The 27,637-nt window shown below is 36.5% G+C and overlaps 1 protein-coding gene across 3 annotated transcripts in view; it reads left to right on the forward strand.

Annotated features, from left to right (window-relative positions):
• The window catches only part of ERC2 (ELKS/RAB6-interacting/CAST family member 2), an 836,521-nt gene that overhangs the window by 752,042 nt on the left and 56,842 nt on the right, over positions 1–27,637 (forward strand). For all 3 annotated transcript variants that reach the window (XM_065550998.1, XM_065550999.1, XM_065550997.1), the window contains one exon: positions 12,555–12,757. Coding sequence is in view for 1 of the 3 variants with exons in the window: in XM_065550997.1 (XP_065407069.1) it covers positions 12,555–12,611 (57 nt within the window). In the remaining 2 variants the exon portion in view is untranslated. The remainder of the gene's footprint in view (positions 1–12,554; positions 12,758–27,637) is intronic.

A 27,637-nucleotide genomic window follows, 5' to 3' on the forward strand; every position in this document is an offset into this window, starting at 1 on the left:
ATTAGCTTGATCATTTAGTTTACCCTGTTTTGTAATTCAGTAACAAAGATCTCAAATTCAAGAGTACCCCTATACTGTAGTGAAAGACCTGGCTAAATCTAATATGTTGTTATATACAAGTTCATCACTTCCCTTAGCTATGGTCATTTAAAAGTTGGAGGGCTGCTAGCACAGTAGTTCATTTTGCATTGTGATCATATATGTCTTTATCCTTCCATAAGGCCAGTCAGGGAATCATTGAATATTATATTTTCTTTTAGATTTGTTACTACTTTGTAATTTGAAAACAAAACTTCATCATTTTATCTTACTTTTCACTTTACTTCCATCCAGTTCAACCTTTCATCACCCAAATGTGGAACAATGTGTCTTCAAATGTTGAAGAAATAACAAAATCTGGAACAAATTATGAAATTATGGAGCAGGCAAATGCAGAAATGTATGGAAATAAGCACATGAATGGACAGGCTCTGATGCACATGAAGTCTGTTATGAAGGACACATTATTTTTAGTTTGAACTTCTGCTTTTAAATTTCACTGTAATATGATATAACGTTTGTTTTGTTTAGTACTTGAAGAACTGTTGGTGTTAACCTTATTCTTTTCTACAGAAATCCCTTTGAATTTTAGAATTCATACTCTTTCCAGGTTTCAATAAGAAAAACATGGAAGAGATTCTAATAGAAAAACAACACTCAGTTTTGCAGCTGACAATCACAATGCCTTTAGTGCTGCTTTTATTTTATTAAGTGGAACAGGTCAATTTAATAGAAGAGCTGGATATATTCCTTCCCTGGTGAAAATAAAATAAAGAACTAGTAGAATTTGAGTGATCCATCACGTCTCTTTTTTTTAAACATTTTGTGTAGTGTCATTTAAGATCCATGACATTTGTATATTCATTTAGGAAAAGAAGAAATGTTGATACTTAAATGGGAATGGAGAATATGCTTTATTTAAAAACAAAAAACAAAAAACTAGAATATGGTCTTTGCAGATATACAAATTTAATTTTGTTTTTTTATTTCATGTATCATTTTGATTTTACTCTTCTCCATTTACATGCCTACTATTCCTCATTTATCTACAATGACAATTAAGGTAAAAGATACTATAGCATATAGGAAAAATCAGGTGAAAAAAGATGGTTCATAGAAAAACTGAACTTTTAAACAGAGAGCTGTGGCAATGGAGAAAAATGGTGTAAAAATATGGTTCACTGAATGAAAATGATTGAAAAACATTTACTTCCACATAAGTCTTCAATCAACTTTTATAATCAAAGTTACTATATTTTCTTAAATTATAGTTTGCACAAATTCTGTTCTTTTGGGGTGAAATCCTGGTGTCATTGATGTCAATGGGAATTTTGCCATTGATTTGAGTGGAGCCAAGATTTCTTCCTTGGTTTGTAGGTAATAGGCTGAAATGTTTTTTTATGCTACTCTTTTCTTACATTTCGTATGAATTTATAATCTTTATAAAGCAAAAGAAAAACTGGATTTTTTCTGAAAAATTAGCTTAGTGGCTACTCTGTGCAGATACTGTATAACTGAAGCCAAATACCATACAAAAAGTTAGTTGAGCTAATGGGCTGGTTCCAACAGAGCATACGTTTTGAATCTGGGGTTGCTTAGTTATTGAGGGTATAGGATTCTGAATGCTTTTATCCTTTTATTGGTGAATGCACTAAAGTGCATGCAGACAGAGAATGTTAAAGTGGCAGTCAGATAAACTTGTTAAAGCAGTGGGAGTTTTTCCTTTCTTTCTACGTGACTTTATCATCACAGTGGAGTTAAAAGGCAATTAGCCCTTCAGCTCTTTTCTGGCCAGTTTATTGGCATTTTACACACAACTGTTGAATAGACAGTGCCATATTAAAAATTCCAGCAAAGCTAGCCTGGGGATAACAGACTCTAAATTTCAGGTTAATTTAAGTTTCCTTAAGAGGAACTGTTGCCAAAAAGCTCAAGTAAAATAATTTAAATACAGTACCTGTGCTCCTTATACTCATAGTTGATGGAAAAATGTAGTAGTCTTGCTACATGCTGTGTTACATTTCCAGGGAAATATTTTTATAAAGAGTGTTTGATGAAAAGTTTATTCCTTTACTAATAACAGGGTACCCACTGTGTTACTTAAGGCAGTGAGCGTAGTGGGCAGAACTAGACATTTTCTTCATAGTAACAATGATCATACTTTACATTGCTGTAGTTTTCATCTGAGGATCTCAGACCATGTTAAAACATAGGTTATTTGAACCTTTCAATATCCCGGTGAGGTAGGTATTGTTATATCCATATTACAAAACTGAAGCAGAGAGTTTGAAAAAAACACCCTGAACTAAAAATTTGTCCCAAAATTTAGATTTTGTGTTGATTTTTGTTTATAAGAAGGCAAATAGAAATATTTCCAGGTTTATTTTTAATTTCAACATTAACAGTTGTTTTTAAACAAATAAATATTCCCTTTGAAGTATTTACAGCCCCAGTTCTTGAGAACCTAAAAGTGAAACTAGCTCCATTGTTACTCATAAACCAAGAAAAGAGAGAGAAATAAGTAGTGAGAAGAAGTACAAGTAGAAATAGTGAGAAATAAATTGGAGTTTTAAAACTATTTCAGGTTTAATAATCTCATGCTCCCAATGAAGTATACAACAGAACTCCCATTTTCTTCAATGGAAGCATCATTGGGCCACTAAATATATATTAGCTACTTATGTGAACAAATGCATTTGATTAAAACTTTGAAGCTGATTCTGATCTCATTGACACTAATGTAAACAAGGAGGAACTCCACTGAGGTCAATGGACTATCATCAGTGAAAAACAGATGCAAGGGAGGACAGAAATAGGCCCATTATTTTTAAACGACCATCTATTTAAGTAACTTGCCTGAGGTCATATAGGCCTAAACCAATGTCCACTTAACTCAATGGAAAGACTCACATTGGCTTCAGTAGCCTTTGGTGCGGACCACAGTGAGTCAGCAGGAGAGTCTTTGGGTTCTGAGGTCTTATCCCCCACTTCTGTTAGATTAGCCTCTCAGGATAGATTCCCAAGTTTACACATAGAGAATAAATAAGGCTTAATGTTTAGTTTATCTTAACAATAAGCAAAGTAAACAAAAACAACATTGTTACCCAGTTTCAAACTAGTAGTCTCTTCTTTCAGTTAGCCGTGCTACAATTGGAAGTGAGCGCCATAAGCACAGTATTAATGGGACTTTATCTAAAGTGGTAGATATCTGTGTTGCAACACTGCATGTTAATGGCTCATACCCTGCTGTCGATACATGATGGGGCATTGTTATAGTTGCAAATAATAGAATTATTTTTTGCCTTTTAAAAAAAAATACTTTGCAAACTACATGCCAGAAAATTTAAATAAATATTTAGGGAGCAAATCAAGCACGTGGAAGTTAGGAAATGCCTGATTTAAGCTTGCTTGTGTGACCTTTATTCTTTCACCCTGTACATATTCAATGTGATAGTCTTCAATTACATGATCTCTTACCCAGTGGATTTTTTTCCACTGGGTCCTTTTGTGTTTCAGTGCACAGCATGAATGGTGCTAAGGGAATGAGTCAGGATTGCATAGTGAATAAGATAGAGGAGAGAGAGGATGGCCTTGAGTTTAAGGCAGAGGAATGCCAAGGATGAGAATTTGTTCTATCCACGTCTCTGCCCTGGATTTCTCATGTGACGATTAGCAAGTCACTTAAGCCAAAACATTTGCATTGCGTGACCCTTATTTTCTCAGTGCCCAACTTGAGATGCCTGAGCCTGATTTTCAGAAGTCCTGAACTCTGAGGTCTGAACATCAAGTCAACGGAAAATGTGGATGTTTAACCATTCTGACAGTGGCTTGGACGAATGAGCACAGAAGAGAGAGTGGCTTGGACGAATGAGCACAGTGTTGCAAGTCAGAAAGTCTTGAATTCTCATCCTCTCTCTCCTAATGATTCATTGTGTGACCTTGGGCAAATCACTTTGCCATTTTCCCCACCTATAAAATGAAGATAATATTTACACACCTTTCTCACAGGGACGTTTTCAGGATAAATCAGTCATTCTGTCTATACTGCTTTGAACATATGAAGGGCTATAAAAATGTGGTGAACTCTGAAAAATCAAACCAGAGACATCTCAAATTGGGGGCCAATCACTGAGGAACCCCAAATTTGTGGACACTTTTGCATATTTTGGTCTTATTGCCCTGTATCTTTATTTTCCAACTGTGAAATGAGGATAAATGTATTCTCCATGTTACAGGGGAAATATTCAGGTCAGTTCATTGACGGTCATGAGGTGCTCAGATATTGTGATGATGAGCAGCACTGAAAAGTCTGTGAAGCAATTCATAATAAATAAGGGCTGGATTTGGATGGTGTGCAGATAATAAAGTATAGGGACACACATTAAAAGGATAGGTTAATAAGAAATATTTTATAGATTAAACAGATGCTCTATTCCCTTAGCACTGTCCAGTCTGTGCACTGAATGAGGCACAGATGCTGTGTAGATAAAAGCATGTTATCATGTAGTTAAGGGCTATCATAATGCATATACCCAAGGGAGCAGAATTAAGGTTGCACGGGCAAGCTTAAACCCGGCATTGCATAAATTTCAAGTGCTTGACTTTGCAACCTAAATATTTTTCTTTTAACAGCCTTTTAATGTATGTGATACTGGGGCTATGTCTCCACTTGGAGCTAGGGTGTAATTCCCAGCTCACATAGACATATTTGTGCGACCTTTCATTGAGATGGTATGTTAAAAATCATAGTGTAGCCACAGTAGCATGGACAGCAGTGAGCGGCGGCACAGGCCAGCTGCCTCAAGTACATACCCAAGGGGTTCAAGGAGGTTTGTACGTGGAGTAGCTAGCTTGAGTTGCCACTGCCGATGCTACTATGACTACATCAGTATTTTCAGCATGCTAGCTCAATGAGAGTGAGTGCAAGTATGCCTGTGTGAGCTAAGAATTACACCTGTAGGTCCAAGTATAGACGTACCCTGGATCTCCTGGATGGTAACAAAGCTGTTTAAACATGTTTGGAAAAAATAGTTCTATTTTGTGTGTTCAAAACATGCAGTTTAACTGAAAAATGTAGTTTGAATTTATTAGAGTTAATGTTTAAGGCATTATTGTATTAGGAGTAAATAAGCATAGCCTTCACAAAGAGACAACAAATCCTTTCTTGGAAGTTTAGCCCCCCTTTCTTACTTTCTATTAGAAAGTAAACTTCAAAAAGTACTACAGATAACTGCAGCTTTTATTTCCAACCTGACCTTCCATGTTCTGAAAGTAATTTGCCATACTGCTTCTCAGAGTCTGCTCAAGGACTTCCTCTAGCAGAATAATGTGGTTCTTATTAAGTACATCCTATAAGACCCTGGAGGATTGCATGCAAAGGAAATAAGACGTAGACACAAATGAATTTCCATTCTCCAGTCAGATATATGATATTGATTACCATGATGTATATGGAGGTTATTGTTAAGAAGACAAAGAAAGAGAATTAAAGCAAATGTCTGACAAATTGGCTGTCTTTATATGCAAACATGACAAGTGGTCTATATGGCTAACCAGAAAGAGGAGATGCAGGCTTCAGGCCAAATAATGATACAGTCAACAAATTGGTTTGAATCACATGCTCTCATGTAACTTCTCTTTTAAATAAGGCCTCATTTTAAATTACATCATCAGGAAGGACTTAAAAGTTTTACATGAAAAAATGATTGATTTTCTTTACTCCAAGTGATGCTTCACTTATATGAATTTTATTTCTTTACCATAGTACCAAGATGTTCTGTTAAAGTGGCACTTCTGGAGGAGTTTTTTTCCCCCTTAGCTCTTTCGTTAATGAAATACACTAGATATAACCTAATTACCCTGCAAGATCAACTATTTTAATTTTAAGTTTGTGTTTCCTACTGTAATTCTGTTGATGCTGAGGGATATGTCTTTTCTGTATTACTAAGTATTTTCTCATTAAATGGCAATGAAAGATGATTGAGTAGAGGAATAGACCCTAATAACATTAATGTAATGTTTCTTATAATTTGAGTTGTAGAAATTTTGGTTCTACTGTATCATGTGTAATGTAACTGAGTGTAGATTTCAGAGCCTTAGAATTCATTTGGTAGATGAGGACAACTTATACTAAACTGAAATCGCACAAGTGTAAAAAAGTTAACAGACTTTTATGCACAATCATTACATTTTATTCTTCAGAAATATGTAGAAGCTTTGTTAATCAGGAGTTCTAATATGACTTTCCTATTAAACTGTTTTAAACCATGAAATCTGATATTTTCACCATGACTAATCCATGAAATTTGTCAACTTTGTCCATGATTTACACAAGCTCTATTTATAAGGAGAACTTATTTTAGTCCTAAGGCATGGAACATTATTTCTCAGCATGCTTTTAGTATCTTTTTACTAATATGTATAAACAAAGTGTGCACATTCAATATATTATTTCAAGATCAGGAAGTAAAACATGACCAGCACTCAGTAGATTCCTCATAGCTAAGTATATGAGTCTTAAGCCATTAAGAAGAAAATAACCTATCATATGAAAGTTGGTAAGAATGGCTGTGATCATAAAGTTTACCTAAAATAATTGGATAACTTGCTTGCAGATTAAAAACACGTGTGATACTTGTATGTCTTTATGTTTTAGGCTACATACAGAATTAATGACTGTCAGTGTAAAGCAGACCAAACAAAATAGATTTTCATCATCTCTTTGTTTAGAAAAAAATTGAATGACAGTGAGCATAATTCTGTTTTGCATTTTGAGGGAGGAGGTGGCTATAGAGCATTCACATACTGTAGCACAATACTATATATGGGAAAAATGAGAATCCTTTATGTAAATGTAATAACGTGCAAGTAATACCATCAAAAGGGAAAAAGGGGAAAAAAATCTCTTGCCTCTAGAATGTTAGTCCATTCCAGCTGTCCTCCATCACTTGGTAGGGAAAAGGGTTGGGAAAAGGCCAAAAAGCAAACATTCACAGAACATCCAATTTTTAGCAGAGTATAATGTCTTAATCAGTTTTTACAGAATTGCTTTGAACCGTACATGCTATAAATGTACAATACAGTCACATATTTAAGTAGTCACACTCCCTGTAATGATGAAAACAAGATGGCTACTTATTTATGCAACTACTCAATACTGTAGTTGACAGGAAAGCCATATTGACTAGTAGGGGGAGCAAGAGAATAAGCACTTGACTTTTATTCCTGGCTCTGCCCAGAGTTCCAACCCTCTGAACCTGCAATTTACATAGATGACCAATGCCTTTGCGCTGGATTTGATTCTTCTCTACGGGGCTCCTGCCTCCTTTTAGCATGGCTCATGTTGGATTCATTTACCATGGGAACTACTTAAGGATGGTTTCTAAACTGTGGAGAAGAACATTGGGTAAATTAATGCTAACAAGGATTAAACAGAACCATCTCTGTAGCTCTTCCACCAACCCTCTCATCTTGCAAAAAGAACAGGAGTACCTGTGGCACCTTAGAGACTAACAAATTTATTTATTTATTCTTGAAATCTTGCATCCTGCAGTGTTCCAGACAACCAGAGACAGGGTGGGTGATGATGCAGAAGTGACTGTGGCCTGTGCTGGGATCCCTGGGATCCTTCTGCCTATGAAGGGAATGATAATTTTTCCAAACTTACTTAAGTACCTATTACTTGAGAACTAGAGACATTTATTTCAAGTTGTAAAATACTTTAATATAACTACTTTTGAGTTATTTTTGAGTGGGGGTAGCCATTTGTAAGCAGAATTTTCTCACTTACCTAGCTCAAAATCATCTAAATGGATTTTCTTCAAGCTTTTCCCAAAAATATTACATTTGGCATAAGACAAAGCATGAGGAATCTCCGCCCCCAAATGGAACATTCTGAGAATGTTCTGAGTAAAAATAGGAGTTTATAAGAAAAGTAAAATTTCATAGAATCATAGAGAAGTTGGAAATAGAAAAGATCTGTCTATTGATCTTCTGTTTTCATATAACACCTTCTAGTGTGGTATCTAAGAGCTGTAAGATTATCCAGTTCATCTTTCTGCAAATGCAAAACTGTTTCCTGCAGAACCTTTAAATGTTCATTGCCATGAATACTATCGCACCAAATACATGAATAATCAGTAAAAGTTATATAGACACTCTGTTACTGATTCATTCCAGATAACTCAGTCATTTTGGGATAATATTTGCATATATATTCAAATTAATATACAGGGAATTGTCCAGCAAAAGACTAAAGACATGCTTCTACAGCAGCCAAAGTATCACAAATGTGTTTGGCTTTATCCCTTTGATGCAGCAGTTTCAGAATATAGTCATGTGTATCCCACATTGAGATTCTTCCTCTTTGTTCCTATCTTAAAAATGTAATGCCGTGTTATCCATATAAAACATAATCTTCCAAAATGTATATTGGCTTTAGAGAAATCACCCATAAGTTCTACATCAGTTTCTTTTTCCAAAACATACATCTATCAGCTAAAAGTGCCCTTGTTTTGCCTGTATTATGTCACTCACGTCTGGAAAGAACTGAATCCTGCTGTTTTAGAAGCTGATCTCCTGCTGCTATTTGGCTATTTGTAGGATTCTGTCCCAATTCCCCTAATCCAATATTTTTCAATAGCACCGTATTTGGACTCGTGCAAATTCTTTTTCTTCCATGTGAGGTTCTCTAAGCTGGGACAACATATATTGATATCAGAGTTTTAATGTTCTTTTTCAAAACAGTTGAGTCTCCTCAACTCCCCTGGGTAGAATATATATATCTATATTCTTCTTTGATCTGTTGTCCAGAAGTTTTATTGTACTTTAATATTATATAAATCAGCTACAGTGCACGATTTCCTGCTGCAGTCAGGTTTGCCATCTTCTTAAGTTGTTTTTTCCTGTTATAACTCTCTATTCTGAGTTCACTGATCCTGGTTCCTATTATGTCAAAGGTTAACTGATATCCATCCAACCTGTCTGTACGCAGCCTTCATTAGTTCTTTCACTGTGGTCAGCCTCTTCTAAGGTGAGAATACAAAGGAAGATGGTGTGTCTGATATAGCTGATGCATGCCAAAGATGTTTCTGTAAGGAAATCAGTTTTAGCCATCTTTGCTTTACTTTTTGGCATATGGCAAAGACTTACAGCTACCTTGAATTTGCCAGTAATTGGTTTCTATAAAAATATAAATTGATCCCCATACGTAGCAAAATGTAGACAGAGCAAACCTAGGGATAGATTGCATAGTGCTTTGCTCTACAATTAACTCTGTTGAATTCAGAGAGACTACTTGTGCTGTAAGGTACTATTCCATGAGTAAGAGAATCACAGTCTGGCCCTTAATGAGCTAGAGCACACAGGCATACATGCCTACTCACTTTGTCAGTTGGCCTTTCTCTGTTGAGAGACAGTTTTGACCAAAATTACATAAGAATTAGTTTACTGAAAAGTTAAAAATGGTTGATTTATGATTATGATGATGATCATTTTACCATACCACAAAAATGAGAATTTCCTCATCAAGAGGTACTGTATGTGCCTTAAATGTAATTTTTTTAAAACATATAATGCTGTGTGTTTAACTTTACCTGTGTGTACTTCTCAAAAAAAGGTTAAAAATGGTATTAAAGAAATGATACACACTGAATAATTTAGTAGTATGTATTTCAGTTGTACCAAATATGGTATATTTGCAAGGCCCACTTTTAAACTGTACCATGTTTTCTTGCTTTCACTGTGATTGCCTCTAATCCACAACTCCTTGCCATTGCTGACTCACTACCATTAGAAGCCACTCCAACCATTGTCTGGCTATATCAAAAGAGGTACCGCAACTTTATTATTAGGTGTCTGGGACTACATGGCAGATAAAAGTGTACAGTGCAGGTAACCCCAATGTTTACTCCATAATTACCCGGGGGGCTTTTACCAGCTCCCTGTTTTTCCATCCAGGTCCCTCCAGCAAATTCATTGCTGGGACCTTACCATCCACCCCCCACCTTCATAGGAAAGTTAAGGTGGGCGCTAATAATGGGGGTTGACTCCCTGCCAAGAAGTCCCCAACACTGCCTATTCGCTCCTTTACCAAACACCTCTTTTAAGTCCTTTTCCAAGCCATTTATCCGGTCACTGGTTGCCTTTCCTATGGAGTACCTACACTGGACGTCCGCCCCAAAGTTAAATAATGAGTTGCGACATATTGCCTACCGCCCTTCATGCCATGCATGAATAGAGCCCACCTGAACCCGCTGTGGGGAAGGCAAAAAAAACCCAACTCCACCTAGGTCAATATGGTAGCAAGGGAAAAATTTCTTCCCAGCCCCCCTCAACAAAGGGGTTGCTAGCATAATGCCCACAGCAGGTCTAGACCAAACCTGGTATTTTACCACCTAAGGGGGAGGGAGGGTGGGTGCCGCCTCAGCCTGCTCCATGCAAAAGGGAGGGTTAAGGTACAGGGCTGCCCCTTTTAAGCCCCTCATTCCCAGGGGATGAGTCAGCAACCACATTGACCCTTTTGCAGCATTTTTATCTCCTCCCCCCCAAGCCATAAAGCACAGTTCCCTTCATTCAGCTAGCCAGCCAAATCCCGCCCCCCCCTCCCTTAAAGGTGCAGGGTGGTCATTAGCTGATGTGAAACACCATCTCCTGAAATGCCAACTCAGCATTGGGGGTGGGGATGAGAACAGACCGGTAGTACCAACAGCTACTGCACTGAGAGACTATTTAAACTACTAACGGGTTTTACTGATGGTGATGGTATACAGAAGATAGAAGAAAGAAGACAAAATGGGAAAGAAAAAGGCATGAGAGTATATGTGGAAAAGAGAGAAGAGAAAGAAATGCAGAGCAGACTAAAGGACAACAGTAGGGAGAAGAGAGTATGAGAAGAGAGGAAATTGGGAAAGATTAGAAGGAAGGGAAATATGGAATCCCCCCTACATAGTTTGGCCCCAGGCAATTACAGTTGGCAGGTACTATATGTAAGATTTGACCATAAATAATATGTTAATATTTCTAATTATGGAAGATACTTAAAGGAATGGAATAATTATCAAGATATTTATTTTACAAAATATAAAGTATAAAGATTTGTAAGTGCTTCTTCCACAATATTCATTTGATAAGTTTTGCAGATCTACTGTTCTTTTCCACTTGTACTTTAAAATTAATTTAAAGACTTGTTATGCTTCAAATTGTGAAATCTCCTAAGGTCAATGAGTGAAGTAATTGACCTGCCTCCTGTAAGATAAAAATATGCAAGATAAATTACATAATTAGTTTTAATTACATAATTACAGTGTTTAATGTGTGGGGGTCAAAGGTTACTATTACATTTAGAAGTTATGGCAAAGAACACAAAAATAAGCAACATAGTTTAATTCTGTGTTTCTTTAAGGTTTTCTAAAAGAGGTTCAGTATGAGCTATCCTTGACCTAGAACATTGGATGATTATGGCAAATAATATATTGCTGTTATGCCTTGTAGAATCATAGAGACACCTTTGTAAATGGCTAAGTGCACTTTACCAAAGACTTCATTTAGATTTAAAGTATACTAAAGTTAATCAGCAGTGGGAACTCAACTGACAGCAATTTAATTTGATTGGGTAAGGTAATTACGTGATTACCAGTAGTGTTTATATATGCACAAGGATATTTTTATTGGAAAAATCTAATTGCTTTCTTACTAAGAAGAGAAAAAAACAAACAAATTTGTTATCACAGGTTAAGAGGATATCCTTCACTCCTCTATGAAACAGCTTCTTGTTATATATTAGAGACAAAATGAATTTGTTTTAGCTTAGAACATTTGCTGATTTGCAGCAGGATTATATTAAGTTCTTTTTTCTAAAATATAAGTATTAAGTCTTTTTGTGTGTGTGTGTGAATCTTATCATTTATGCAGGAATTTGGTGATACCCTAAAGATTTTGTTGTGCTGGTCATTCATGATCCCTTTTAATTGTGCAAGAACTGTTGCTTAAATACATCATAGTCTGTTTTTCCATCTAGAAAATGTACATAGGCCAAAGCTAAACCTAAGGCTCCAGATTATTAATGGTTATTTGGTTTTTCCATGTTAAAAAAAAAGGCAATTATTTACTATACCAGAGTTAGAGTAGACAGCTGACAGAAGCAATGTGTTGCACTCTTATGAGACTGGATTTAGAGTTGCCTTCTGGGGCATTGCTGAGTGAAATCTCGTTTTATTTACTAACGGCCTGATGCATAGCCCATTTAACTCAATGAATCAGGCCCTGATTTTTCATGGTACTGGTGATGCATGCCACTTTGCAGAGTTGTATCAGATGTCATTGAAGAGATGTAAGCAGAAAACTAAAGATGACAATAACAACTGAATGAAATGGGCTAATTACAATTTGACAAGTTTGGTCATCCAGATATATTTCTGGTTGTTCAAATACACTATTTCCCTCCCATACTTGTTTTTCCCTTATGCATGTTTTAAATAAAATATTACAATTTTGAATGTGTTGTCTTTTTAAACTAGATGATCCAGTCACTGTTGGAGGCACATAGCCATGGCAAATCTCACGCTGTACATTGATCACCTGTCCAACCTTTGCCTAGAGTGTGATCCCCAGTTCCTTCAAGAGTTCCATCTTTACCTGTCTATAAAGAGGAGGAGGAGGAGGAGGAGGAGGAGGAGAGACATCTGGGATAACCACATATCAAAGATTAACACCAGAGCAGGTTGAATCTTAATTTTATATTGTTTTCTAAATCAGTTGCCAGTACTGATTTAAATATTTGCTAAAGATTTTTCCTTGATGCATATAGTAATGTCATCAGACAGATTGCAGCATGTGACAAGTTTTTACCATCTTAAAAATTTCTTGATTAAACTTCCCACTTACCAAAATTATGCATACATTTTTCACAGGCCCAAAGTGTGAAACTGAATCCCAGGTCAGTCCAGAAAGTATAAAGAAATCAGTTAATGATGATCATGTTTAGTGATGTCTTTGAACAGGTCTCTTGCAAACATGCCTAATACAAAGTCAGAAATGATTTAAGAAGTCCAAAAATGTGGAGGTTATGTTATTCTTCTACCATCCTGTGCTTACATAGTTGAATGCAGGATCTCCAACAAGTACACTCATTTGCTCCAGGCATATTAAACTTACATTTCTTACCCATTCTTCCTCTTCCATTACCATGAGACCCTTGATATGCACAAAACAGACAGGGTTTCATTTACTATCCTAAGGACTGCCCCTCCAGGAGTCTAGCACAGCCCACACACAACTCTGGAATATGTCCAGCTTTTTTCCTAAGCAGAATGTGAACCTGTGACCTTGTGGGCCTCAGGCAAGAGGGCTGCCTACTGAGCCACCAATACCCAGGCCATCAATAAGTTTTAAATGCCAGTTGCAGACTTCATAGAGATAATGACTTCAGTGTGTAAAGGTTTTGTTGTAGAGACCACAGCTTAACATATGGTGTGATAGAGTAAATATGCTGAAGCCATTTTAGATCTGTTGTGTAACTGAACTGTCTTGATATAACAGTTTTTGTAGTACATTTCCATTCATGAGATATTATTGAAAGTGACACTGATATATAGGTTTAGGCCCAGAGTGTAGATATTGTACCAAGAAGGTTTAGCAAAAACAGAATGTTTTCATGAAATTGTTAGAGAGGAAATTTCAATGTAAACAGTTTTTGTTTGGATTTAAACATTCTCCTTCAGGATTTGCAACCCACAAATTGCAATGTTGTGCTAGTGAATGAGAACCTGAAAGTAAAAATACTTGTAACTGAGAACCAGATACTGAAAGTGTTGAGTCAATTTTTATTATGTTTGTTAAATGAAATGCAAAGACTAAACAAATATAAATCTTGAAGGGTTAGATTTAAAAATTATTTCAAATATAACAATCCAAGGCAACATTAGTAACACAGGTCAATAAATTTGTTTGTTTTTTAATATTATTTTTAACCTCAGAGTACCCCTTTATCATATGTTCTTGTATTGTTCAGAAATAAGATAAAATTACCCTAGATGAAGCCTTAAGGTTTCTGGCCTATTAATGTTCTCCATTTCCAATTTAGTAGTAAAAAATAAATAAAAGGTGTATGAGATTTTAGATAATTCTCATTCATTTACTGTTATTATTAATCATGGTTATTACTAGGGCCCTACCAAATTCACGGCCTTGAAAAACATGTCACGGCCGTGAAATCTGGTCTCCCCTGTGAAATCTGGTCTTTTGTTTACTTTTGCCCACAGATTTCAAGGGAGAGACCAGCGTTTCTCAAACTGGGGTCCTGACACAAAAGAGGGTCACAAGGCTATTGTAGGGAGATAGTGGTATTGTCACCCTTACTTAGGCACTGCTGCTGGCAGCAGCACTGCCTTCAGAGCCGGACAGCTAGAGAGTGGTGGCTGCTGGCTGGGTGCCCAGCTCTGAAGGCAGTTCAATCTATTTAAATGTTAATGTTTTTGATACAACTTCATAGATCAGTAAGCATTAAGTATGAACCTAGAAAACTTGACTAGATCACTAACATTATCAAATTAATTTGAATTTTTTTATCAATATTTCTGATTAGATAATATGTTTTCATTATTTATGCTACAGTTGAGCCCAGACCTGCAGATGCTTAATCAAACATGTAGTCCTGACTTATGCAAGTAGCCTTACTGACTTAAATGTGTGCACTCATGTGAGTAACGGTCTGCAATATCAGGCCAGATTTTTATTTATTTTTTTGGTTGCACTAAAATGTTAGTTTTCATAATGACAGATGAGAAATACTTTTAAAGTCTCTTGAGGGCTGTAGCTGGTATAACACTAGAACTGTAGATTTGCTTGGCAGTCCTTTTGTTATTTTTGTATGTCTGCTCCAAGTACTTCAAGAAAACAAGTGATGTGCAATATTTTTGTTACTTTGCATCCAGTAGATATAGCACTTAATTTGGTATCTGAAATTGCTATATTGTGAACTGGCACTTTAACTGATACATAAACTGGTAAAATATAAAACAGAAATAGAAAATTAAATACACAGAAAGAGCCCTTTTTTAAAAAGGGTCAGTTTCTTCCACTCATGCTTATGTTAATTAGTACCTTACTCCGCAAGTATCCCTATTGATTGCAGCGGGGCTACTCACAGAATAAGGAAGCACTCAGTATGAGCAGAGGTGGCAGAATCTGTGCAAAAGTAGATAATACTTGGGATAGATGATAATTTAATCACTGCTGAGACTCAGGTCCTTTATTTGTCCACAAGACAGATACAGTACATTTGGCAGCAGGAAGGGAGGTACAGTAATCAACTAAAATGATTAGGGGGCTGGGGCACATGACTTGTGAGGAGAGGCTGAAGGAACTACACTTATTTAGTCTGCAGAAGAGACGAGAGGGGGGGATTTGATAGCAGCCTTCAACTACCTGAAGGGGGTTCCAAAGAGGATGGAGCTAGGCTGTTCTCAGTGGTGGCAGATGACAGAACAAGGAGCAATGGTTTCAAGTTGCAGTGGGGGAGGTCTAGGTTGGATATTAGGAAAAACTATTTCACTAGGAGGGTGGGAAGCACTGAAATGGGTTACCTAGGGAGGTGGTGGAATCTCCATCCTTCGAGGTTTTTAAGGCCTGGCTTGACAAAGCCCTGGCTGGGATGATTTAGTGGGGTTGGTCCTGCTTTGAGCTGGGGGTTGGACTAGATGACCTCTTGAGGTCTCTTCCAACCCTAATCTTCTATGATTCTTCTATGTTTCTAAGATGTGATGAATGAGCAACCAGAGTGAGTATCAAGACTGTAGCCAATGGGAGGCTGTGTTGTTGAAATGATAGGCAGGCTTGCAGTTATAGCACTGTGAAAGAATGTTAATATGGAGTCTGATGTTTATATGTATTTCCTTTTACCAGTTTAAAATTTGTTGCCTTTCAATTTCATTGGATATGCCCTTGTTCTTCTATAAAAAGAGATTAAATAACAGCATTCTATACCAATGGTTCTCAAATTTTTCATGCCTTGACCCCTTGTTACAACAGAAAAAGGTTTCAGGACCCCCACATTTCCCTATTCCCTTTAATTTAGCTATAAAGGAAAGGAGGATATTCACAACCCTCTGGAACCTGTTTGCAACTGTTCTTGGAGGTCACGAGCCCTAGGCTAAGAACCCACAATTTATAACATTCATCATTTTATACACCTCTTCCAGGACATTCTTATTCATATCTACTGTTAACTAAACAGTGTCTTCATATGGAAGTCTTTCCATGCTTCAGATCATTTTTGTTGACTCTCTCTGGACCTCTTCTGTTTCTGCTGTATCTTTTTTAGGTGGGGTAACCAGAACTGAATTCAATATGCCGCTTGAGGTATATCATCAATTTATTTAATGATATTGTAATATCTTCCATATTATTTTCTAACCTGTTCTTTATACACCTGAAGATGACAATCTTTTACAAAAGAATTAAGTTGAATATGTGGCATTGATGATTGAAGTGATGTATGAAGCTAATGTAGTCAGGCTTATCTCTGTGCCCTTTCAGTACTTAGTCATTCTACAGAGATGACCAGTGAGGGTGCCAGATGTGATGGTGGTTTTGATGTGGTCATTTGTCCACTAGAAAACAGATTGAATCCACCATATCTTTTGGATAGGCTAACAAACATCTATAAGATGATAATGATTTTTGGTCATGATCAACCTGAGCTGTATTTATACCTGTGACTAGAGTTGAAAGGGCTGTGAATCCCATTACCCATCCCCTGAATCCTGGTCTTTTAAAGACTTAATACCATTTTTAATTTATGTATGTGTCTAGAGGAAAAGCAATCTGTTCATGTATTGGCCTTTAAAATACCAGCAACTCTTGTGTTAAAAAAAAAGGAGATGTCAATCTGTATTTAGCAGCTTGTCAATAAATGATGATTGAGGATTTGAACAAGCATTCAAATGCTGGACTAATAACTTTAACCAGCCTGTCAGATAGCTTTAACCCACTCATATAGGAATGTATACGTATACGTAGCAGTCACTCATGAAATATGAAACTATGAGAACAGCTGAATAAATTCAGACACATTTTTGAACATTCTAACCTTTGTCTTAAACATTGGATAATATAGAAGAAAAACTAATACCACTTTCTTTTGTTTTTGTTATTCTGTTCAGTAACTGGGAAAACTTAAAATTTCTTGGAGTTGCTGGTTTAAAGAACAACTAGCAATTTTTTAACACTATGGTATATCTAGCCACCCCATATGAACTCTATTCCTTCTCACTTATTAAGGAATGAATCTGGTTTCTGTTTTGTTCAATACTGTATATACATCGCACCCATAAATATTTGAACTAAGTAAATACAGGATCTCAAACATAGAATAAGCTTTCAGTATAAATTGGGGGCTGGGAGTGTCTTTTAAAATATTTTATTCAAAGGCCAAATGCTGCCCTTTAGAAAAAAAAATACTTAAGCTAAAAAAATGGATGGATTTCTATGTGCTGTATAACAGCAAATTCTTGACCAGATTATGTCTTGATTTTCACATTTATATGTCTACAGATCTGGCTATAAAGAATCTGTGGGGAGGGGTTTGCAGATACCCACTTCAGAAACACATGGCCAGTGTTCAGCCATATCTGGGGCTAGTTTAATTCTCCTTCTTCATTCAAGGTGCCTCATTTTTGCTTACAAATACAGAACAGACTCCCTAGTAATTTTCTTACTTGAAAGCACAATGATTTTATTCCTAACCAGTAATAGCATGAATTGGACATACGTTTATGACTGTGCTAAAAAAAAAACCATGCATAATGTGAAAGATAGTTCTGTGATGGGTAGTTGCAAAAAATATACCAAACATGTTGCATATTGTAAAATTTTGATTAAAAATATACTTATTTAGATGTATATGTATAGCCCAATTGTGGTATATACCTGACCTTTTTGCATTGCAAAATTATGAATGAAAGTTTGCATGATTTTGTCACATGGACATTTGTTGCTGTTACCCTCTCCCAGATGTCTCAATACTTTGGCTATTCAAAGCATATCTGTAAGATATGTATGATATGAAATTCTGAGGGACAATCTAGGTTATAATCAGTGGTACAGTCCATCCAGGCTTGCCTTGGAATGAGACAAGGTTTTTGTTATGTTTTGGAGTCTGGTTAAAACGATTCTCTGCGTACCCACTTAATGTGGTTAGATCAGCCCCTTCTGTAATGTCTCGATCCTCTTGTGTGTAATATGCCTTTTAAATATGATCAAACATAGAATAAATTTAATTATAAAAGAGTCTTTTAAAACAAAGACAATTATAAATATAGCACATATGGCCACTGTTTACATGGCAAAATCATACAATACAAGAAACAAAATTAAAATGTAATGTATAGAAACAACATTACTATGCATTACACAATTAATTAATTAATGTGAATCTCCTCCATTTAACTTTACAAAAACCAAATAATTTACATTAAAAGGAGTACAGTGTCCACCCTTTATTTTGATGATGGTTATATCTATTGACTGAATACCTGAGGAGACTCAAAAGGCATGCTGCTTTAGCAAAGTTAATTATAACTTACACTCTAAATTTTTCTTCCAGCTATTTCTGTTTCACATGGAATATATAGGAATTATAATATAATATAATATAATATAATATAATATAATATAGGAATTATTGGGATACTCTCTTAATTCTACTTAATTTGATCATATCTGCCCCTTTGTGGGGTTCTGCAACATAAAGGGGAGGAAACATGCACAGCTAGAGATAGCCACCCTTTTCAGAGGATGAGAGAATAACAGCATATCTTCAACAAGGTGCAGTGATTACTGTCAGCTAAATGTTTGTTTGTATGCTCATGGAAGTCAATGGCAAAACTCCCATTGACTTAAGTAGTTCAAGACCATGACCTAAATGCATAAAGCCACATTTATGTGTTGTACAATATAAATAAAAACATACATCACTAAAAATAATGAATTTATGTTAATGGCATGTGAAGTTTAAGTCTCAAAAATTGGGAATTTCTGAAAGCTAAGGTTGCTCTGACAACATTAATTTAGACACAGAGCACATCCTACTTATTTTATGGTATACATTAGTAACAGACAATATTAATTTGGGTTTTCACTTAACAAGGAAAATAAAACTGCAAAATGTGACATACTGATAGCGTGGTCAAGTTACTGCTATCAGATTAATTTTAATCATGCTGGGAATTTCCTGACTTTTGAGGACTTGATTTCTGAACCTTAACATTGAATTAATCTGTTTGGTTTTGTTTAAACTTTCTCATTTTTGAAAAAGAAATATGAAAAAAAGAAATGCTTTGCTCACAGAACTTGTCTATACCTTGATCCAGTGCAATCAGTTTGTAGAGTTTGAAAGTTGTTTGAAACTGAGATATTCAGTTTACACCTAAACTTTGGTACATCCCTATGCTGAATTACATTATGTAAATCAACCTGTTTAAAACACTTTAGTAAAATATCTACACTAAAGGCTCCATAGCCTAATAACTCTCTCCACTGCAGAGCCTATACAACTCCCCGGTTCCTGGCCCCAGCAGATAGAAATCCTTAATTAATCCTTTAAATTCCTTAATACAGAGCTTTTTGGCCTAGAGCTCCTATAAGTTCCTTGGTCTGTAGATACGCTTTCAGCCTCCGCTGGTTTTAGTAATGCAATAGTGAATCCTTAATACATGTATTTTAAAAGAGCTAGAAAAATACAAGAAAAGTTATGCACAAAATTTTAGTTTGTAACACTCAACTTTAAAGCTGCTGAACTGATTCTCTTCAAAGTTTTCTTCAAGCAGACTTTTTCAATGAGATCTGCAAAACAAAGTTTGACATTCCTAGCCGTAGCCATTTGATGCAGACATAGCAGCAAATTAAGGACAGACACATGCATGGAATTAAGCGGCAGGCTGTAACTTTTTTTAAACTTTAGAACAGGGGAGGGACACTACTTACCCATCACCCATACTCTCCTATGCCAGGCATTTAATTGGTTTCAGTGCAGGGATTACAGGGCTCCTTACCATGTAACCCATAACTCGGGGTATGTTCTCCTCAGCCTTCCCCACTGGACTCAGCTCTCTCTGAGACCAAGCACCCTCCCTCCTGTAAGGGGGATAGAGGATGCAGAACTGTTGGGACCTTGACTTGTAATGGCCACAAGATTTGACCCTGGCCCACGAAGGGCCTCGTATCCCATGAACCGGAGGCCCATCACCAAACTGCAGACCTTTTAACTCTGGGAACCCTTTATTTTATCCTTTTAAATGCACTGGAAACTGGCCTCAAGTTGCGGTGAATTAACAACTCAACCCAAGTACCTCAGTTAGGTACTGAGTGCATTCCTACTTAACCCACTGTGGCTTGAAGGTGCTGTGAGAACTTAATAATGTACTTAGGTAAATTTTGGACTTTGAGCTCCAAATATGATTTTATATGAAGCTAAAACATCATTTCAGCTTGTATACATCTTAACTCTTGTGTGTGCTAATGAAATGTTACTTTCATTTCTTTTTAGTTGTATCTTACTCCTTTAGTTACCAGAAAACACTAATTTGCTTTATTCTTGGTTCAGAAGTATTAATTATGTAGCATTCAGCTATTTGGGGAGGGGAACGGGGAGAAGTAAACTAAATGTTACTTGCAGACAAATACATCTAAAATGTGTGATATTTTTAAATATATATTTTTTAAACATTGGGTAACCTGCAAAAAAAACTAACAATGAATAAACGGTTCAGGGTACACATGAAAAGATACTTCACCTCATAGAATTGTTCCACAGTTGACTGGTGCAGGTAAATACTTTCTCAGTTACTCCGTAAAGAATCTCTAATAAATTTATTTGATGGGAAATAAACAGTACATAAGGCACTTTGTGTAAAGGAATTATATCCCACATATGTATTGTCATTCTACTTTTGCTATAAGGAATTCATTTCTGTAACCTATATTTCACTACCCATTAGATATAGGCTTTCTAGGTCCCAGGTGTGGTCATCATGCTGACATTCAGGCAAGCTTGAGCCACAATTGTGCATTTCCAGCAGTTTTAGTTTTTTTGTATACTAATTAAATGGTATACTGGTAAATCTCTATACAGATCTGTTTTTTCTCACAGAAGCAGAACTCTAAAATAATGAATGCTTAGAAAAGGGAAATGAATTACACATTCATGAATTCATGATCTAGGCACAAACATTTAAATATGCTTAATGACAGCAAGCTACACTTCTGGAAATAATGTTTTGCAAACAGGCTTGTGGAAAGCTGGCTTCTTGTGTACAATGATTCATACATTAAATTAATGTTCTCAGTCAAAGGAGTATTAAAAACAAAATGCATGAGGAGCAGCAGGAATATCACTTGGTGAATTAGCATATACTTCTAAAACTCTCTTGAAGTAATTTTTCCATCTGTTTTAACTAAGTGCCATGCCATTGTATACCTGTACAATATTTAAAGCACAATGCAGAAGTATGAAGGCTTCCTCTGTTTCATGTGTTACAAGCCCATATTCTGTTTACATTGTATCTTCCATCTTCAAAAAAACTTCCCTCAACCTCCTTGACTCTTTGGATTCCTCTTTACCTAAAAAATCCTCAAGTGTGCTCTCTACCAACATCAACTCAGATCTTAATTCCCTCCAATCTGGCTTCTATTCTACACTCCACCAAAGCCATCCTGCCCCAGGTTACTAATAGAGTCAGGTAAATAATATTAATCGGATAATTTTTTGAAAAATTTGACAATATTTTTGAATAATTTATTCAGTTAGTAATTTTCTATTATTTGCACAGTTCTACTTAGTAATGACCCCTGGCTAGCTAATCCAAAGTGACACTTTATCCTCATTCTTTTTGATTTGCCTGCTTCCACTTCCTCTCTTCTATTAGGTTCTGCAACTCCTTTTCTCTCTTGGTTCTCATCCAGTCTTGCCGTATTTCCTTCACTGTATTCTCTAGTGACTCTTGATCCTCCTCTTTGGCCCTATTTCATCCTTACTCTTAATGCTGTATCCCCAGTCTTTTCTTCTTCTCCCTCTGTACTGTTGCTGTTGACCAAAGCCACTCCCATATTTTCAACTATTAACTTTATACAAATGATTCCCAAATGATCCTCCACATTCTCCCCATTCTCATCTGTCTTGTCTCAAAGTGTTTACAGACCTTTCCTCACTGATGTGTCACCATCACCTCAAATCCACTCAGTTTCCAAACCTGAAATTCTTCTGCACTTGCAGGTTGGGCTGAATCTTACCACTTCCACTTCTTCCCCTCCTAGTCAGAGTGACTAAGAAGTTTTTGAAAGATTGGGCCACCATAATTTACATTGGTTATCCTGACCTTGGTTCCCTTGTCTGCACAGACATCAATCATGTACACAATAGACTTTGGGATTGGTGGCAGTTATTTATTCTTCTTTGATAAGATTTGATTTCCTGTGTATGGGAATCCATAATACTGACAGTTTATTGCAAAGAGATACATAATAGTTAAATACACATTTGCTTTCTTAAAGAACTTGTGCAGTTTTTTTAGTATATGCAAAAATTGTTTGCTTTATGTAACTATTCCCTTTGTCTAAATTTAACTTGTAGAAATTGATGATAAATGTTCAAAGGATCATGTAAAACTGTAGAATTGTCAGCTTCAAAACTGCATAAAAGTTGACGTTTTCATTAGATCCCAGTGCTGAGGAATGTCCGGCTTTCATCATAACAGAGTTGTTTAGTTCTATGTAAAGTCTAAATACTCTGCCCTTGGGAGATATGTTACTGTCACCTGCTCCTAAATTGAAAATTATTTGTTCAGCCAAAGTTTTTTTTTAGAGGAATTTATTTTTTTTTCTTTAACAGAGGTCTTTGATGTGGGACAGAATTCCTTCAGTGTAAAATAAGCCAAGGCCTAAGTAAGAGATCCTATATTGGAGAGATGCTATTAAACAACTATTTAGTTTAAATGCATCCTGTTCTAGATAAGCAACTAAAATCTGTCCCTTTTTGACCTCTTTCTTTCTGTCTACATTAAACAGATATCTAGATATTTGGATAAATGTCCTTTTAGATACTTTACCAAGAGAACACTTTAAACCCCTTCTCCTATTAGCTCTTTCTCAGTAAATAAAAAAAGTACTATGTGAACTTATTTGAAGTATTCATATTCACAGTTCTAATTATCCAAATATGTACTGTGTGGAATAATGGAGGAGCAAAAGATAATAGAATAGAAAGAGAAAAAGGTAATATAACCTAATATTAAAATATAATTAAAAGGCTGTACATTTCAGATATAACCAGAACTATGAACAGTATAATCTTAATTAAAAAATATAAGAAAATGCTGCAGACCCTGTAGAACAAATTCAGTCTTGATATAAGCAGATGTAGCTGCCATTGAAGTTAGTGGGAATTGTTCACACTTACACCAAAACTGTACTTGGGCCTGTGCCTACATCTCAATCTTAAATTTTTCTGTATAAGAAAAAAGAATAAGGCCCTGTTTATTTTTAAAGGCTCTTGTTGAAATTAGGGGGAGCTTTCATGAATAAGAGTATTTAAAAACTTAGCAAGGGTCTCTGGTTTTGGCCCTGCTTTAATTGTTTTCATTAAGTATATTGCAAAGTATGTTTTACAAATAAACATGGCTGGTTAATACGAAAGTTTAATATGCTGGCACAAGGGCAAGTGTGGCAGGACCAGGGTATAGGACAGCTGGAGAGAAACTTTGCAGAAGAGCCAGATTTAGAGGGTAGAAAGAAACCTCTTTGTGGTTACTGGTTTGTTTTTCATGGTTCTTGTACAACCAGGAAATGGAAACAAAAATCCCATCACAGCCTACACTTCCTGCATGAAGATGAAATCCTTAAACTCCATTTGGGGTCAATGCTCAGCACCTCTGAAAATCCAACCATATGTGTCTCGAGTTGGCACAATAAATCAGTGGCCCCTTTTGAATATTTGTCTGTGTTTTGCCCAAGGTTGAAAGGGAGTCTGTGGTAGAACTGTGCTATAGTCCTGGCTGAGTCCCCTTGTGGACCATTATCAGGCTGCTGTGTTGTACCCAGCCTTTGGATTCCACAAGCTTCCAAACTCCCTGGGTCTGGGCAGCATCCAGGCGCTGTCTCTAAGTGCAGCCTCTCACACAGATTCCTGGGGTGCAGACTCCCTGTCTGGTACCCCTTCTCTGGGATATGGGACTCCATGGTCCAGCTGTGCTAGGCCTCAAGACCAGTTCTGAACCCTGCAAGTCTCCCCAGTAGCTTATGCATGTTGTCCCCAGAGGTGCCCCCCATGGGCACTCTGATTTACAGTTTAACCCTTCAGAGACCACATGACATTTACAGTAAGGAACACTCAGGCTTTGCAGAGAAGCTTGTTAAACACATGCACACTTTTGCCAGGAGAAAGCACAAGAGAGTTACAGATCTATGTACACAATTCCCTCCCTCCATTTCCCTCACCACTTGTGAGAGTCTTTTGGGTCTTGGTCAGTGTCCTTTTGGGTCGTGGTCCAGGCTCCTCCTGCCCAGTCTTCTTGTTCTGGTAATAGTGTGACACCCCCCCTCCCCACCCCCATTGACAGTGCGTGTGTCTTTTTTAAAGCAGTCTGGCACCTTTTCTCCTTCTATCTTTGCCCTAGGGTACTTCATTTTCCAACCCTTTGGGTGCTCCACTGGGCAGAGGGTTGGTAACACCCATTATCCTGCGACAGTAAGGCTATTTAATTGTTGATTTCATTCAAGATCAGACATCTAGGCACCAGCCCATCTACCTTCCTCCCCTGCCTCCCCCCCCCCCCCAAAAAAAGAACCGAGGGGGATGATGCCATCCAACATAACAAGCATATAGAGTGAAAGGTTACACTCAAAATGGAGGCTGAATTACAACATATCCTCCACCCCTCAAAATCAGACTGGGGACACTGACAAAATGCCCAAACTGTCACAAGCTGGAAATAGTCCCAGGATTCTTGAGTGCTAGTCCTATGATTTAGCCACAAGACCAGCCTTTCTTCTTTACATTTGACTGTATTAAGATACCCAGCTAGCCTAGTGTGAAGTTTTTGTGCAGGGATGTATAGCAATCTAACTTGTAGCAAGCTGAACAGAGCTGCAAGGCAAACCACATGTGACTGAGGTAATATGTTTTTTTATAGGAAAAATCCCACTCACTGGATGACTGGTCAATTTAATACCAGTATCCTCAAGTAGCAGCCCCTCATTTAATACACTCCACAAAGACGAGAAAATGGCAAAAAAAGATAGCTACCTCATCCCACAATCAGTGCACACGTCAGATGTTCAGTAAATAGATAGTATCTCTCTGCCTTTCTCTTTACTGTTTAATGAATTTCTTAAGTAGGAGAGAGAAGGAAGAAAAAAATAGTAAATGCAATATGTCTTAAAACATTTTCATGAGTAACTTACATTTCTGGTTGCTAAAATGAACTTTGACTGCAAATTTGAAATCTCAGATGGTCTTTTGTTAGAATATGTTTTCTAAAAGAATGTGCCAGCAGATTGAACATTACACGTGGGCTAGAGTCACCCCAACCTGGTACATGCTATCTTCCATTGGTGTAAACCAAGATCCAAGGCCACTGGAGCTGCCAGATGTCTGCCAATCTGCCAGATGTCTTCTTTACTGGAGCAACTGTAGGGAGCCAGTGCAACTCAAAACAAGTGCTGGCTAGGGAGAAACCCAGGCAGCCTGGTGATGCACTGATCTTTAGCTTCCTCCATCGAGATTCCGATAAAGCCCAGATGCAAACTAAGTTTGTCAAACCTTATATAAGTGATAATTCCACCAGCCCTCCCCTAGGAGTGAATCCAACCCATAGTGTTTAATAAATTAACTATGCCAGTTGCTCCTGTTGTAGCAGAGTAAAATGATATTTTCTTTTTCATTCATTCATTATTTGTATTGTGGTAGTTCCTAGGAGCCACTGTCATGTATCAGGGCCCAATTGTGCTTAATACAATACAAATACATAACAAAAAGCCCTGAAGAGCTTTACTTACTAAGCTATTGTAAATTAGTGCAAACCAAGAAATGTTTTTATATGGTGGTGCCTGGTCAGTAAGTTCCATTCCTGAATGAGGCCTGTGGGCACTACTATAATACAAACAATAAAATAGTAAAAAACAGTGGTCTCTATTAGAAAATCAGTATTTAACAACACTTATCACACTGTATTGTCTGATATACTGAAGTTACTGCCATAGTACTCTTAGAAGAGGAAATAATGGTAGTCTCTCAGATTTAATATCTGAGATACCACAGTGTGGCAACTGTTCCCTTTTTATTGCAGTCTCACTAACTATGATCTAGATCTTTGGCATTGTCTCCATATATGTGCCCTTGTAAAGGCTATCCAGATTAATATGCATTTTCCTTTTCATCTCTTGTTAGGATTAGTATAATTCTCTTTTTCTTGGTCTCTGTGCCACCTCTCTTACCTTTAAAAAAAATTGTGATTTTTACTTTTTTCAAAACTTGGCTGCCAAAATGTCTGCTGACCTTAGTCTTGTACCGAGAGATTTACTACTCCTTCATAAGTAAATTGTCATCATTCCCCAGTGTGTGGGATCTTCTCTGCCACATTTAAGAAGGCTTGCATGTCTTTAAAATTCTTTGGCATACTGTGGCCTGAGTTTGAAATCAAGCTTTAAATTGCTGAATATTATTTGATTTGAGTGTAGTAACTGAAAAGTGCTATGAGGTATTTATACTATCTTGGTGCATGTGAGCAGCTGAGTTAGGTGCTTCAATGGTCCTATGGAGTCAGTATCTGTGTTACTATTATTACTGTGTTTAATAATCTTGGGAAAGACTATCCTGTTGGTAAGGAAGTAATAGCGGCAAGGGTGACTAAGTATTTGCCCTCAGTGTGGGTTGATGGGTGCTCTTATTATTTCAACAACTCAATTTTTCCTATATAATTTCAATAATAATAATAATAATAATAATAAATTAATAATACAAAGAGCACACAAAGTATTTTGTTAACCAGACCCTTAGCCTGTTGACTAGCATCATTTAAAGGTAAATCGCAAATCAAAAATGACCAATGATAAGAATATTCACAACTTTTTTGCTGCAAGGCTTTGGTGTCTTCCATTACATCTAATGGTGTTGATATGCCTATAACAGAGATCCATGGACTGCATATCTTTTCTTAGAAAAAGAATTTTAAAAGGCTCTATAGTAACTTTTACAATCAATCAATTGGACCATATCAACTGTGAAAAATCTTACTTTCAGAAGAATAAGTATTAATGAAGATGTATAGATGTCTATGATACAAAACATTCGTGCCATATTCACATTGGATTTGTGTCTAAATTTAATTTATTTGCAGGAAGTGTGAATTCTGAATTCTCACATTCAGAAGTAATTCAGAAGATAATGTTTCTATTTGACCAGAGATAATTTAATTACATTTTTTCAGAGACTGTCAAAATAATTTAGATTTACCCTTAGTTAATTATTAAATCCATCCAAGAGGACAAAGATTTAGAAATATATTAGTTAAAAATTTCACCAAACATCCTGTAGTACAGAAAACAGCAT

The sequence above is a fragment of the Chrysemys picta genome, chromosome 7 (genome assembly GCF_011386835.1).
Source record: "Chrysemys picta bellii isolate R12L10 chromosome 7, ASM1138683v2, whole genome shotgun sequence".
NCBI lineage: Eukaryota > Metazoa > Chordata > Testudines > Emydidae > Chrysemys > Chrysemys picta.